General features: G+C 39.6%; 1 protein-coding gene across 1 annotated transcript in view; it reads right to left on the reverse strand.

Annotated features, from left to right (window-relative positions):
- gtpbp2b (GTP binding protein 2b) overlaps nt 1-13,370 on the reverse strand; it is a 32,163-nt gene extending 18,793 nt beyond the window's left edge. Inside the window, exons 1-7 of the mRNA XM_084932299.1 lie at nt 12,961-13,370; nt 11,154-11,180; nt 5,160-5,344; nt 3,368-3,479; nt 2,946-3,143; nt 1,624-1,798; nt 223-442 (exon numbers count right to left, since the gene is read on the reverse strand). Coding sequence (XP_084788425.1) covers nt 223-442; nt 1,624-1,798; nt 2,946-3,143; nt 3,368-3,479; nt 5,160-5,344; nt 11,154-11,180; nt 12,961-13,149 — 1,106 coding nt within the window. The 5' untranslated portion in view covers nt 13,150-13,370. The remainder of the gene's footprint in view (nt 1-222; nt 443-1,623; nt 1,799-2,945; nt 3,144-3,367; nt 3,480-5,159; nt 5,345-11,153; nt 11,181-12,960) is intronic.
- Nucleotides 13,371-13,978: the final 608 nt, after the last annotated feature.

The following is a 13,978-nucleotide window of genomic DNA, read 5'->3' on the forward strand; positions in this document are numbered from 1 at the left end:
TAAACAAGTTTTCCGAAAATGTTATCATCCATTATAGAACAGTTATTTTGTGCTTTGTGTATCGTAGCAGTATTTCCATGACCTTCACTTATCATTTCTGCAGCACTATATACTGCTTTATCTATTTATTAGTGAATTTTTTTATACTGCTGTATACACTGTACAATTAAGCTATTCCCCGCCATACACAGTAGCTGATAAGTATTGAGTATTTTTACTCACCATGTGGACTGGGTGAACTGCTGTGCTGCACTCACAGCATCGTCAGGGTTCAACACCACCATGGGCACCTTGTTGCAGCCCGGCTGCTTCAGAACTCGCTCTAGTTGTCTGACTGTTCGCTCCACAGTGCCTCGGGAACACAGGTCCACTTTACTGACTACAATGAAGATAGGAACTTTCAGCGCCATGGCCAAGCCCAGGTGTTCCCTAGTTGTACCAGCTGGATGAAGGAAAAAATAAAATACTCAATTACCCAGAACACTTGTCTTGTGATGTTTCGCATCTTATGTGCATAGGAAATCTAAACGTAACAAGGCAGTTGGATCCAAGTAAGAACAATTCTATTTAATTTTTAAATATTCAAATTATTTGTGCCTAGAAAATAGTCAGAGGTCTGGACTCTGTACTATGAAGTGAGTTAAACATACCTAGGGTATCTGTCAGTTATCTGGATTCACTTACCCAAACACTGGTAACCAGGATTAGCAGTGGAGAGGAAAAAAATTACCGTATAGCCGATTATTGTTAAAATCACTCTGTGCCTTAAATGTTATAGGTTAGTAAGACTAGAAAAGAGGTGCTTTATTACTAAAGTGTAGCCTATTTGACACATGAAGGAAAGCTTGTAAAAATGCTGGGTGTGTTAACAGACTTGTCAATGCCTCTATCATTAAGTCACGGAAGAATCTGATGAGGTGTAGATGAGTATTCTGTTTGACTAATGTTTAAATTTGCATAAGACAGTTTTAGTTTTTATTCTTTCAGCTGCAGCCCAGATGGTCGCATAATGGTCTGAAAGCAAGTAAAGAATAATTATAAAAACAGAATTCAAGGCCCTTTTTCCATTAGTACCTACTCAGATCAAGTCGGCACGGTTCGCCAGTTTTTATAGGGTTTTCCATTAGTTCCTGTTACCAGGTACTTTTTAGTATCTGCTCGCCCGGGGTTCCAAGTGATCCAGACAGGTAGCATACAAGTGTGTTTGGACAGACAACACATCTCCTTTGTTTCTTGTATCTTTTATACCACGTCATGACGCCTCTTTTATCTAACTAACTCCTAGATAATGTCTTCATCAAATGAAACCCTACACAATCAAAGAAAAACCTGCTCTGTTCATAACTTATCAGTTTGCGTTAAGGCACTGGAAGAGCAAAAGAACCCTACTACAATCACGTCCAACTAGAAACAATATTCCTACAAAATTTACACATAGAATTTTTATCTTCTGGACATAGTGATGCAGTTGTTAAGTCTCTAAAAAGGTTCTTGGTATTCCTGGGCCATTTTTTCTGGAGTTTGCATGTTCTCAATTGACTGGATGGGTAAATCTGCGGCTTACCCACAGGTTTTAGATATTAACAAAAACAAAAAACAAAAAACAAAATACAGGCTACTTACCAATACCAGTGTTAGCGCTCACCACCAGCATGGCAAAGTCAGGGCAATAACTTGTGAGGCCGAAGATGGTGGTCTTTAAATACTTGTGGTGTCCTGCAAGGTCGATGAAGGTGATCATCTTGGAAGAACTTTCGCAGATCTCCTCAGCTGTCCTGGACTCACTGTAGTTCACAACCTTTTACAGGTAACATACAAGACAGGCTGCACCAAAGGACAGAATTGAAATAAAACACGTCTTTCGTTTTGTTTTTACAGTTTGATTGTTTATTGTCAGGGATTGTTTACAAATATAAATATGCTAATACCCTGAGTTGTGGTGTGCAGCAATGGCAACAACAACCACAAAATCTTTTTTCTCTACCTGACTGATTTTTAAGAGTCAGGTAGAGAATCAATTAGGCGGCATATTAAAAATATACATGCCAAATTTCAAATGCTGTAGTTCTTCACTGTGTCTGACATACTGCATTTAACACTATGGTGAGAGGCCAATCTACAAAGCAGAAATATGACCCATGAAATAAATTAGTCAATATCTGATATATAGTTGTAATGAAAAGTTTCCATACACTCGTCATGGGCATGATGGTAATTTTGGGCTTCTAAAGGTGAAATTATTATACACCATAAATCTTTATTATTTATTTATTTTTTTTCAGGATTTCATTAGAGATTGTGAAGGCAAAATATATTTTAGAACCTACTAATAAACAAAAGATAATAGAATACAGTCCTTAACACATCTAAATAATTTAGTAATGGTAAAAGAAGAGCATTATGCAAAATTTCAAACTGAACTTTAAATAAAGTTACAAAGCTGTTTTAAAAAACAGAGCAAACAAAAGTTAAATGTCCCACATTGACCAGATGCTTCTGGCAGCAATTAAAAAGATCCTGGCCTAATTCTGGCTGAATATTAGACCACTCTCTCCGAATTTTAGAGTATTTGAAGTGATTTTCTTGAAATCAATTTGGCTTTTAAGCATAGTCCACAAATTTATATTTTTGTGTTGAGGGTGTGGCAAAGACCATTCCTTGAAGCTTAATGTTGGCCTGCTTTATCCATTCCAAAAGCATGTTCCAAAAATGTGACAAGAAATTTATATCAAGTTAAAAGACACTAGAACCCTCTACACCACTTGTTAAAAGATTTAAATTTGTTGTTTATAAAGTCATTAAAGATGTATACTGTACAATCATTCCACCCTGGAAAAAGCACAGTTCAAAGAAATCACTAAAAGCCCCAAGTTAGCATGAATTCATGTCCATAGTGAATGTAAACTTCTGAATATTGCTAATATCCTAAGTGGCAAAGGGATTACCTCTCCTTTGCTGTTGAAGCCCAAGATCTCAAAGCTGATACTGGAGGTGCGTCCGGTCTGGATCTCATGCAAATGTCTGAAAAGGTTGAGCCGTGCACGGCCTCGTCCATTGTCCAACTCGCCTTGTGTCAGGACACCCAGCAAGGTTGACTTCCCAGAGTCCACATTGCCTAGCACTGCCACCCGCAGATCCAGGAACTGTTGCAGACCAAAACAGCAAGACAGAAAATGGGATCATATTTTCATAACCATTAAACAGCACTGTTTAAAAAAAGAACCCTTGGTGCTCTCTATAGTTAAAGCCTAAATGGGCAATGCTGTGATCCTTTTTTAGAGTATTGCTGTATTTTGACACCACTGTTGTTTTGCCAGATTCAACTGGACTCTTTTTCCTCTACCATGTGTAACAGACAGACTCTTACCTGCTGATCATCAGGAACTTTTCGAACAAGGACTTCTGCAATTTTGCGCGTGTTTCTGTCTGAGTCGTAGTCAACCTCCCTCTCTCGGAGGAGAGTGATGTCAGCCCCGACTCTGAAATGAAAGAAAAAGACTTAAGTTTTATCATTCAATTTTCATTTAGTTTACACTGATCCCAATCAATTCACTGAGCAAAGCAGTAATAATTTTTCTTAGACGGCTTCTCCCAGTTTCAATTTATTTCAAACAGTGACTGGAAACCTGCCTAATGATTGTAGATTTATCTACCTAAGAAAATGTAATTAGGCATTCTGTGTCATGTGTGGAAAGTTAACTACAAAAATTAAAAGTGCTTTACATTTCTATCAAAAAACAATTAAATAAACAAACAAACATTGGAAAATTCAAGATTAGCAAGACTGCTAATGGTGAGTACAGCATAGAGTTGGGTATTTAGTACTTTAAGTAAGACTGCGATGGGATATGTCGCATTACAGATTTAATAATCAATACTGATATACTGAACCTTCTCTAATTCCAGAGCTTAGTGTGTGTTAGAAAGTGCTGAGTTTTGGACAATGCCTGTCCAGGGGGTCTGTCTGCGACAATGAGTGGAACACCAGTTTTCCACAGTAGGGCTTTGGGGGCCAGAACCAAGAGATCACTTTTATTACTATTGATGCTTAAGTAGGTTAGATGACATCCATGTTCTGAAGCAATGCAGACATTTGACAAGCAATTGCGGGGGGAACTGGGTGGAGGGTTTGGTGCTGAGATAACATTGTGTGTCATCATCATAGGAACACAGGCAGAGACCATGGCAGCACATGATCTGACCAAGAGAGAGCATATAGATGGTGAAGTGAAGGGGTCCAAGCACAGAACCTTGAGACACAACGTGGTTAACCAGGGCAGACGGGGAGTGGGAGCCTTCTGCAGTGACAAACTGTGTTGGGTTGGAGAGGTAGGACTGAAAGCAGGAGATTACAGTACCAGTGAGGACAAGATATCTGGATATATGTGAAAGCTGGATGGTGTGAGAACAAGTGCCAAAGGCTGCAGAAAGATCTGGGAACTTGAGGATACTGATGTGGCCAAAATCAACTGTCATGATGTCATTAGCTATTTTGATAAGAGTAGTCTCAGTCCTGTGGTGTGTTCTGAAGCCAGACTGTACGGATTCATGGAGCACATGGTTTGACATATATTGATGGAGTTGGGTGGCTCCTTCCAAACTTTCATGTCATGTTAAGTCATGTTACCAGATGAAGCACTGTTGCTGATAAATAAATTTGTTAATCTAGTCCTGATGTTTTTGTTAACACTCCTTATCCACCCTTTGGAGAAAGGGTGGATAAGGAGTTCAGTTATTCAGGAGGGGCTCAGATAGGCTGATACTACTTCACATTGAAAGGAGCCAGCTGAGACTGTCGCCTCCTGGATAGTCTTCAGGCTAGGCATGTCCAGCGTAGACCCAGGACCTACTGGAGAGATTACATCCAACAGATGGCCTGGGAATGGTTCGATGTTTCCCCAGAAAATCAGGATCAGTAATCTACATGTTACACTGATCCATATTATGAATGAAGCTTGCTAACCAAGCTTGCTAAGCTTAACAGATACTTAGCATGCCACCCTGTCCTCCAAACATAGTAATTTCTGGCTGCAAAAGAACCAGCATGACACTAACATTGTGGAGTCCAAAACTAATGAGTGACACCAGAGTGAAGACACTTATATATATTCTTTGGTGACGTCTTAATGTCAGCAAATAAATTGTACAAGATGACCTACTTCTCTGCCATCTTCTTTAAAGTGTTGAGTGAGGCCTTCATGTCAGCCTCAGTCAGGCCGACTAGCAGACCATTGTCTTCTACTCCTATCTGGTAGACAGCTTCGCCACGGCCCTCCTGCAGTCGCCACTTCAGCTGTGTGGCCAGATGCTCAAAGCGGTACTGCGTGGGGTTGACCAGCTTCAACTACAGTATAGAAAATACATAATGATACAGGTAGTAAATGGCCACAGTTTAACTAGAGCACTGCTTGCATAGGAGTTCTGAGGTAAAATAAAAAAAGTCAGCTACACTAAATCCAAGATTTTCAAAACTGAAGCATTTAATTCTGATTCTGATTCAGAAAGTCCTGATTATATTCAATTTAATTTTGACTCTGTCAGAAACATATACTTATGGTCATTTATCTTGGATATGTACCGTCGAAAGCACCCTCGAAACCTTGTAAATTACAAATATTTAATTCCAAACTATGTGACACTTTTTCTGCAATAGAGAAATAGTGTAAACTATCTAGGTATATAAATAAAGCTAACACTTCTGAGACCTCATCAGCATCACAGCAGATGCCAAAGTAGGAAGGAGATTTTCCTGGCCTTGTCTTTTTATAGCAGATACCCCCCCCCCCCCCCCCCCCGAAGAAAACCATGAATCAACATATAGACATTACTTGTACAAACATTGATACTACTGAAAGTGAAAACCTACATAAGGGTTGTTGTTAATGTCTCTGACCAAACAATCAGAAACAGACTACAGGGTGGGCCATTTATATGGATACACCGTAATAACATGGGAATGGTTGGTGATATTAAAGTCCTGTTCAAGTTATGTTGAAACCAAGCACACCATTGTTTTTCTTGTGACATTACCAATAAGTTTGATGTGTCACATGGCCCTCTTCCTATTGAAAAAACAAAAGTTGTATCCAAGATGGCCGACTTCTAAATGGCCACCATGGTCACCACCCATCTTGAGGAGTTTGCCCCCTCACATATACTAATGTGCCACAAACAGGACTTTAATATCACCCTCCCTCTAGTGGTATGTGGGAAGTCTGCCCCCCAAATTTTTAAGATTAAAGAATATACCATGTTCTGACTGAGGGATTTCTGAAAAATTAAAACGTACAGCCGTGCTATCACTTCCGACATAAATGAAGTCAGAAAACTAAACAGCAGTGACGTTTGTAAGGTACTAAAGCTGGGCTAGCGTGTATATAATGATGTGTTACGTGATGGTTAGCATAATATAAACTAGAGATGGACCGATCCGATATTACGTATCGGTCCGATACTGACCCAAATTACTGGATCGGATATCGGCGAGAAATAAAAAAATGTAATCCGATCCATTAAATATCAAAAAAGCACCTCACAAAACTTGCTACACAGCGTAACTCGGCTCATAACCGTAGCACGTAGCAGCAGTATGCATCACGTGATAGAGCGGCTGTGTGTATTTGTAGCCTTGCTAGCAATCCGGCATTTCATCTCCGAGGAAGTTTTCCCAGAGAGAAGTAAAGCAAGTGTGTAAGTTCATCTCTGAATGTTTGTAAAGCATTCCATCGTTAAGTTTAACAACCGATATATGGAGCGACTGCCCCTCTCTCTCTCTCTCTCTCTCTCCTGCTGCTACTTCAATCGCGAAACTGATCAATGATCAGCTGATCGGCTTTTCTGTCGTGAGTCCGTCTCTCTTCTTTGTTTTTGGCCCACTTCTCACCAGAAAGAGGAAACCAGCGGCTGAACAACAGCAGCACTATTAAGCTTGATAAGCTGTTGTTAGAATTTATTTAATATTACTTTCTACACCAGGATCCTTTTCTAGTAGCTGAAGGCTGGTAACTGTGCAGGGGCGGATCTAGCAAAGTTTAGCCAGGGGGGCCGATAGAGCATGAACAGGGAAAAGGGGGCACAAAGACATACTTTTCTTTCTTATTCTCATTTAAAATGTCTAGCTTTTAATAAATAATTATCTGACTCTTACACCCAAAGTTTTAATCTGATGTAAAATATATAGAAGTCCATTACTGTATATAGTAACTGTTAAGTCTAATATACCCTAGTAAGCTATAGTACTTTTTCCTTTGGGAAGATACCATCTGTGCAGTCTGCAGTTCTGTTGAAGAAAGATGTTGAATCTATTTAATTATTCTTGAAAAATAATTTATTTCTGTGCATTTTTCCCCTGAATCAAATTAAATTTGATTACATCGATTAAGCATCATGAGGTGGAGGGTGGGGGCTGGTTCCCTATTTTTTTTTTGCTGGGAGTTTGCAACCCTATTAGTTAGGTTGCTTAATATTTCTGCTAAGTACTCTTTAAAATACCAGAATAGGGAGGATGGAGTAGGTTCAAGTTTATTAGATTGATCAGTGTTGCTGAACTATGAAATATTTTGGGCGCAGTGTATTTTTTACATACAGGTATAACAGAATAGCTTTAGTGTTGTTATTTATTTAAACTTGAGTATGAACTTATACAAAATGCAGCAAGATATTAAAAAAATGTTTTATTGATTAAAAAACACACTATATCGGATTCATATCGGTATCGGCAGATATCCAAATTTATGATATCGGTATCGGTATCGGACATAAAAAAGTGGTATCGTGCCATCTCTAATATAAACACAGTGAAGTTGAAGGATGAACGCTAATTTTTTTTTCCATTCAATAAAAGTTAATGTGAGGGTTCCCAATGGTTAGGGACTAATACAACTGCATGGCAGGATGCTGTAAACAAACCAAACTTTAGTCAGGAGAACAACTGAGATTATCCATCCACAATATGAGGTTAGTTTTACTGCTGCATGGGCTGGGCTGTAGTTATGTCATAAGGTTTTAAAAACTGAGCTTTAAAATGAACAGTGGTAATAAAAACGGAGAAAGGCCGACAGTGATCACAGCCTTTTTTAGGGGCTTGTTCATATTAAAGAGAACAAGATCCAAAGCAATAAAACATGTTAAAAACACAACAGCCTTAATAAACGCAGACCAGTTTGGACCCGGAAGTAGGGTTCATACTATGGTTGGGCGATTGGACGAATATATCTACTATCGACAATAGGCTGAGCCCATCAGCGATCGTTTTTACAAGAGCGATTTATTTATTTGTTTGCCCATGAGTAAGTTTGCTAATAATGATGGAGCTAATAGAAGCAGTCAACAGAAAAAAATAATAATAATAATAACACTGTTTTAACAGCACCCTCTCCTCAGAGTGTGCCCAAATGCTTGTTGATGGAGCTGCAGAAGCTGGTGATAGCCTAGCATACTCAGCCAGATGGTGGACACGTACATGCTCATGCAAGTTATGCGCGCATAATACGTCTGTACAAGCAGCACACTGCTTTGATTACATCCTTACATCTTTCATCCAGTTAAAAGCCAAAGAAATCCCAAATTGGCGACTTTATACTTAATTTTTTTTAGTGCTGTCAGCTTTAATGTGCCGTCATTATGACTAACGCGATTAACAATTAACCCATCTGGAGTGCAAACTGAGTCAAAATCCCTGAAATGTCTCTGTCAACACATTTCAGGCAGTTTGTTCAAAGGTTTTTCATTCTGCTGTCCAGATTGGTTGAGTGTGTTAAAAATTTTAATCACGTTAATCGTGACAGCCCTAATTTTTTTTGGGGAAATTAGTTTGTCCATGTTTGGACTTCTGTGTCGTAAACGCGCAAGTCAGTCCGTGCATGATTACATTGCTCTGCCCATCAAAAAGTCTGCGCATGCGCGGATATATTGCCCATCGTCGATTATTGGACTGACGAGGTGGTACTCATTGTGAAAATTTTGAGAACCACTGCTCTAGTGGGCCCTGCCCAGCACAGTGGAATCCAACTGGCATTTGCCATAGAAAATGCCATAGAAAATGCCATATTAGCAGATCCACCACTGGCAGACTGCAGTTTTCACAGACGAGAGCAGAGTTACCCTGAATACATGTGACGGTCTAATTCAGCACAGCTATCCAGCCCATAAACAGATGACAGAGATAAAAAATCTGTTGTTTTTAAGTGGGCAGTAATCAATTTTAGGAACTGTAAGGAGCTTAGGAAGAAGGATGCCTTTATGCCATTAGGTTAAAATCAGACAAAATTCGGGTTCCTGCTGGTTCACCAAGTTTATTTCAAAACTTTGAAGATATTTTAGGAACCTAAAGAAAATACCTATAATAAGAATATACAGCATTTAACAACAACCTCACCACTGGGTGACAGTTTTGATGACCACATTTTTAGTGTAGTTATCAATACCTTCCTAGTATGTTAAGCATTTTATTAGCCCACTGCTGAATTAATTATTCATAAAATGGTTAAAAATATGGAATCACCCAATATTTGTCCATTTATGTGCATGAACTAACTAATCAATCTAAGATATGCAACATAATTTTCCTAGTCTTTTCCACAATTATTTAATCCTTTCTCGGATAGCTGTTTTTAGTAGCACCAATTGACTCTTATTTTTTTTATTATTTTTTCTTTGTAGCCAAACATGCTCTCTGTCACACAGTTGCTGCTGGTGGTAATAAGTTGGACTTTCTCTTGAGTTATCACATTCACAAGATTTTCCGAAAACTTGACATCTGACCTTGAGGTCAAGGCTACTGAGATTCAAACTCATTCAAGACTTTTATAAGACGTCAAACTGAAGCTAAATCCCTTCGTTCATGAGTTATCGCATTCACAACCTTTTGTGTTCACGCCATCTGCTTGCTCGTCGCCCAGCAGGTGATGGCAAGACCTTTTATGGCTGAGGGTTAAAAAAGTTTAACAGCTTACAAATGAAAAGAAGTTCATCACATCATAATAGCTGACCCACATCCACCCATCCACATTAAGGGGACGGCTGTGGAGTGTGTGAGCAGCTTCAAGTTCCTGGGAGTCCACATCTCCGAGGATCTCATCTGGACGACCAACTGCTCCAAGCTGGTCAAGAAGGCTCACCAGTGCCTCTTCTTCTTGAGGACTCTGAGGAAGAACCACCTGTCCTCAGACATCCTGGTGAACTTCTATCGCTGCACCATCGAGAGCATCCTGACCAACTGTATAACAGTCTGGTACGGGAACTGCTCTGCCTCGGACCGGACGGCGTTGCAGAGGGTCGTGAAAACTGCCCAGCGCATCGCCGGAGCATCACTTCCTGCCATAAAGGACATCTACAGGAAGCGGTGTCTGAAAAGGGCTGGGAAAATCATCAAAGACCCCAGTCACCCATCACATGGACTCTTCACCCTCCTGCCCTCTGGGAGGCGCTACAGGAGCCTCCGGACTAAGACCACCAGGTACCGGAACAGCTTCTTCCCCACAGCTGTCAGACTCCTGAACTCTGCCTCCTGACATCTGACCCACACTAAACTCATGGACTGGACATACACACACCACAACCACCTACACACACAATGGACAACTGTACCCTCAAACACACAATAATAACATGGACTGAACCACCACTCACAACCACTAGCACTTTATATAGCCTCTGTAGAAATTATCCACATATCTCACTTATCTTAACTGCACTACTGTATAGTTCTGTGTAAATAATCATACGATAATTTTTAATTCTACAAGTGTTTACAACTTGCATAGTTCCCATTTCTGTATAGCTGTATATCTCATATTTCTGTAAAGTTCTTTATTTCATATTCTGTATAGTTTTTTTTTTCATATTTATATCCTGTTCATAGCCTGTACATACTTATAGTTATAGCATATTCATAAGATACTTCATACCGTGTACATTATAACATACCATAATAGACCCATTTCTGTAATATACTTACATATCTATATTATTGCTAATATATATTGTAATATATCTATATCATGGCTAAAGCACTTCTGGATGGATGCAAACTGCATTTCGTTGCCCTGTACCTGTGACATGTGCAATGACAATAAAGTTGAATTCTATTCTATTCTATTCTATTCTATTCTATTCTATTCTATAATTTGGATAAGAAACGGAAGGTTAGTTACCTTATATTCAATGTTCCCTTCTTCAGCCTGGAAATGTAGAGAAATGTAGGGATAAGGTTAGTTAACACATTAATGATATGAACAAAACTGTTCTAACTATAACATAGACCATGTAGTCAAAGGTATGTTGCCACCCTGGCAACAGTTTTTCAATTTTCAAATCCAGAAGAAAGTGTTCAACTCCCCAGAATGTTGGTAACAGCCGTCATTCATCACTGCCAGGATGAACTAAAACACTAGAAGTCACCACCCAGAGAGGTCACTGTGGGTGTGTTTCTCAACAGCAGGTATATAGCAGCAGAATTGTGTCTCAACTACTTGTTTACCTACAACATGCTGTTGTCAGTTTCAGAGTATAGGTCTTAGCATATGTATTGACTTAATATGTTTTCATGTTTGAAAGGTTTTCTTTGTATTTGTTTGTCATCTTATACAGTCAGAAAAACACATACATATATCTCTGAATCTGCAATTTGTCATATTTATATGCTGTATTCTACTTATTGGAGGGCAGATTACTTTTTATATACTCTTTATATCTTGGATCTTTCTCTGTATTAGACATACAGACAAAAACTAACAAACAAAATGATTTAACTACATCAATCTGCTTTTTTCAAGATTTAGTGGACAACCTCAAATTCTGCTTTTTCAACTTTTCAGGGCCTGACATTTTTTGGGCCATTTTCTTAGTTTCTCTTCGCACACTTTTCATTAATCTACTAATGTATGTATTCTGGATGTATTCATATATGTGTGTATGTATTCTCATTAAAATCTTGCTAATGTATTTATTCAAGTGAAGCATCAACTCTAAACAAACACTATTACTACAGTCAGGTTTCCGGATGTGCTGTTACATATCACTGTGTTAAGAAAACATACTTTTAGCTAAACATACTTATGTGGCCCCTCCTACTGCATGCCCTTTTCTGCCAACCGGATTTAATAATAATAATAATAATGGATTGCATTTATATAGCGCTTTTCGAGACCCTCAAAGCGCTTTACAATTCCACTAATCATTCACACACTGGTGGAGGCACAGCTGCCCTGGGGCAGACTGACAGAAGCGAGGCTGCCATATTGCGCCATCGGCCCCTCTGGCCATCACCAGTGGGCGGTAGGTGAAGTGTCTTGCCCAAGGACACAACAACCAAGACTGTCCGAGCCGGGGCTCGAACCAACAACCTTCCAATTACAAGACGAACTGCCAACTCTTGAGCCACGATCGCCCCCTGATTTAGTGAAATCCTCCTGCAATTTCAGTTTCCTCCGATAAATTACATTGTGATTAATCACAATCTAATGGATTGCTCAGGCCACTTCCTTTATTAAGTGGATTAGTATCTCAATTCGGGATACTAGTCAATTGCCTTTGCACTGCGTACTTCATTTTAATATGTTTTCTCAACGGTTTGCTATTCCATATATCTCCCACCATTCTTAACTTTGCTCCAGTCGAGCTAAAACGTATTTGACTATTATAAAAATGTAGAAAAAAAACACGGATTCTTTTGCTGAATTAGTATTGCTGTATTCTTCACTTCACTTGATGAGAATGCGTCAAAATCTCTGGCCTCTGCGTGTGGAATGAGTTTTCTTCAAACCAGACAGCGGTAAAATATTGTTGTGTAAAATCAAGGTCATATAAGAGTATTTTCCGTCATTTTATAGGTAGCTGTATGGTGTAAACAAAGTGTAGCCGCAAATAACCTGCGCTCGACTATGGTTTGCTACAGTATCACTAGCTAGTTAGCGGGCTGGAGGTCCCATAATCATGCCCAGGCTATAGAAGGGTAGCTACCTCCGGTGGTAAATACGGCGGTGGCGTTTTGTTCCTGTTGTTCTTTTTGTTCCTCCTTCTCTTTCCTCTTTTGCCTCTTCTCGTTCGCGACTTCTTCGACGTTATCCTATCATTATTACCCGAACCTGATCCCTGTCTGTCTCTGTTGTGTCCGACTGACACTGCACCACCTTCGGACAAATCCACCATCGCTAATCTTGGAGTGTCAGCTCCTAGCTTAGCTTGAAAGCGTAGTTTTCCGTGTAAGAGCAACTCACGGCAGTCAAGTAAAATGTAACACTGCTCGGCGTTGTAACATCACAGCGTATAAAACACACGGCCTGTGTGTGTCAAAACCTACAGTGAAGGATGCTCTATCCTCAGCATCCCCACAACAGTTGGCAAATCTACTCACGTTTCCGGCTGCAACTTTCAAAATATCTCAGTGGGCGTAACCGGAAACGAACCTAAACTTCAAAATAAATTCATTGTTTGTTTCATGTTATAGTGTAACTTGTGTACTTTAATTTATTGTATATTTTGAAAGCTTATCAGATAGTTGCTGGGGTAAAACAGTCCATAGCACTGGACAGAATTTTTTCCTTAAGTCCATTACTCTAATAAAGGTAAAAGAGATGATATATGAGCAGAATTCCAAAAGAGAAGCATGAAGGAAAAGAAATACTGTCATGGTCCTGGGTCGGTGACCCAGTGTTTTTGGTTGTTGTACTTTTTCTTTTGATATTGTTATGTATTATGCTGTTGTGTTTTGGTTTCCCAGGGTTTAGTTTGTGCTCTCTCTGTTTGGTGTCATCCCTGCCTGTGTATCTTCCTCCGTCTCCCTGTGCATTCTCCCCACGCTGTCCTCCCTGCGAGGTACCCTCACTCACGTTCAGGTTTTGTTGTTTAAGTTTTAGTTTCCCCAGTTTAGAGTGTTTTCAGTTCTGTTTCTCGCCACCCTTTCCTTTGTTTGGTACATCACTGTCGCAATAAAGCTCGCTCACTTCAGAAGCCACCATTGTTAATTCTCTGCGAGCAG

Source organism: Perissodus microlepis, chromosome 6 (genome assembly GCF_051167445.1).
Source record: "Perissodus microlepis isolate ML-2025 ecotype Zambia chromosome 6, ASM5116744v1, whole genome shotgun sequence".
Classification (NCBI taxonomy): domain Eukaryota; kingdom Metazoa; phylum Chordata; class Actinopteri; order Cichliformes; family Cichlidae; genus Perissodus; species Perissodus microlepis.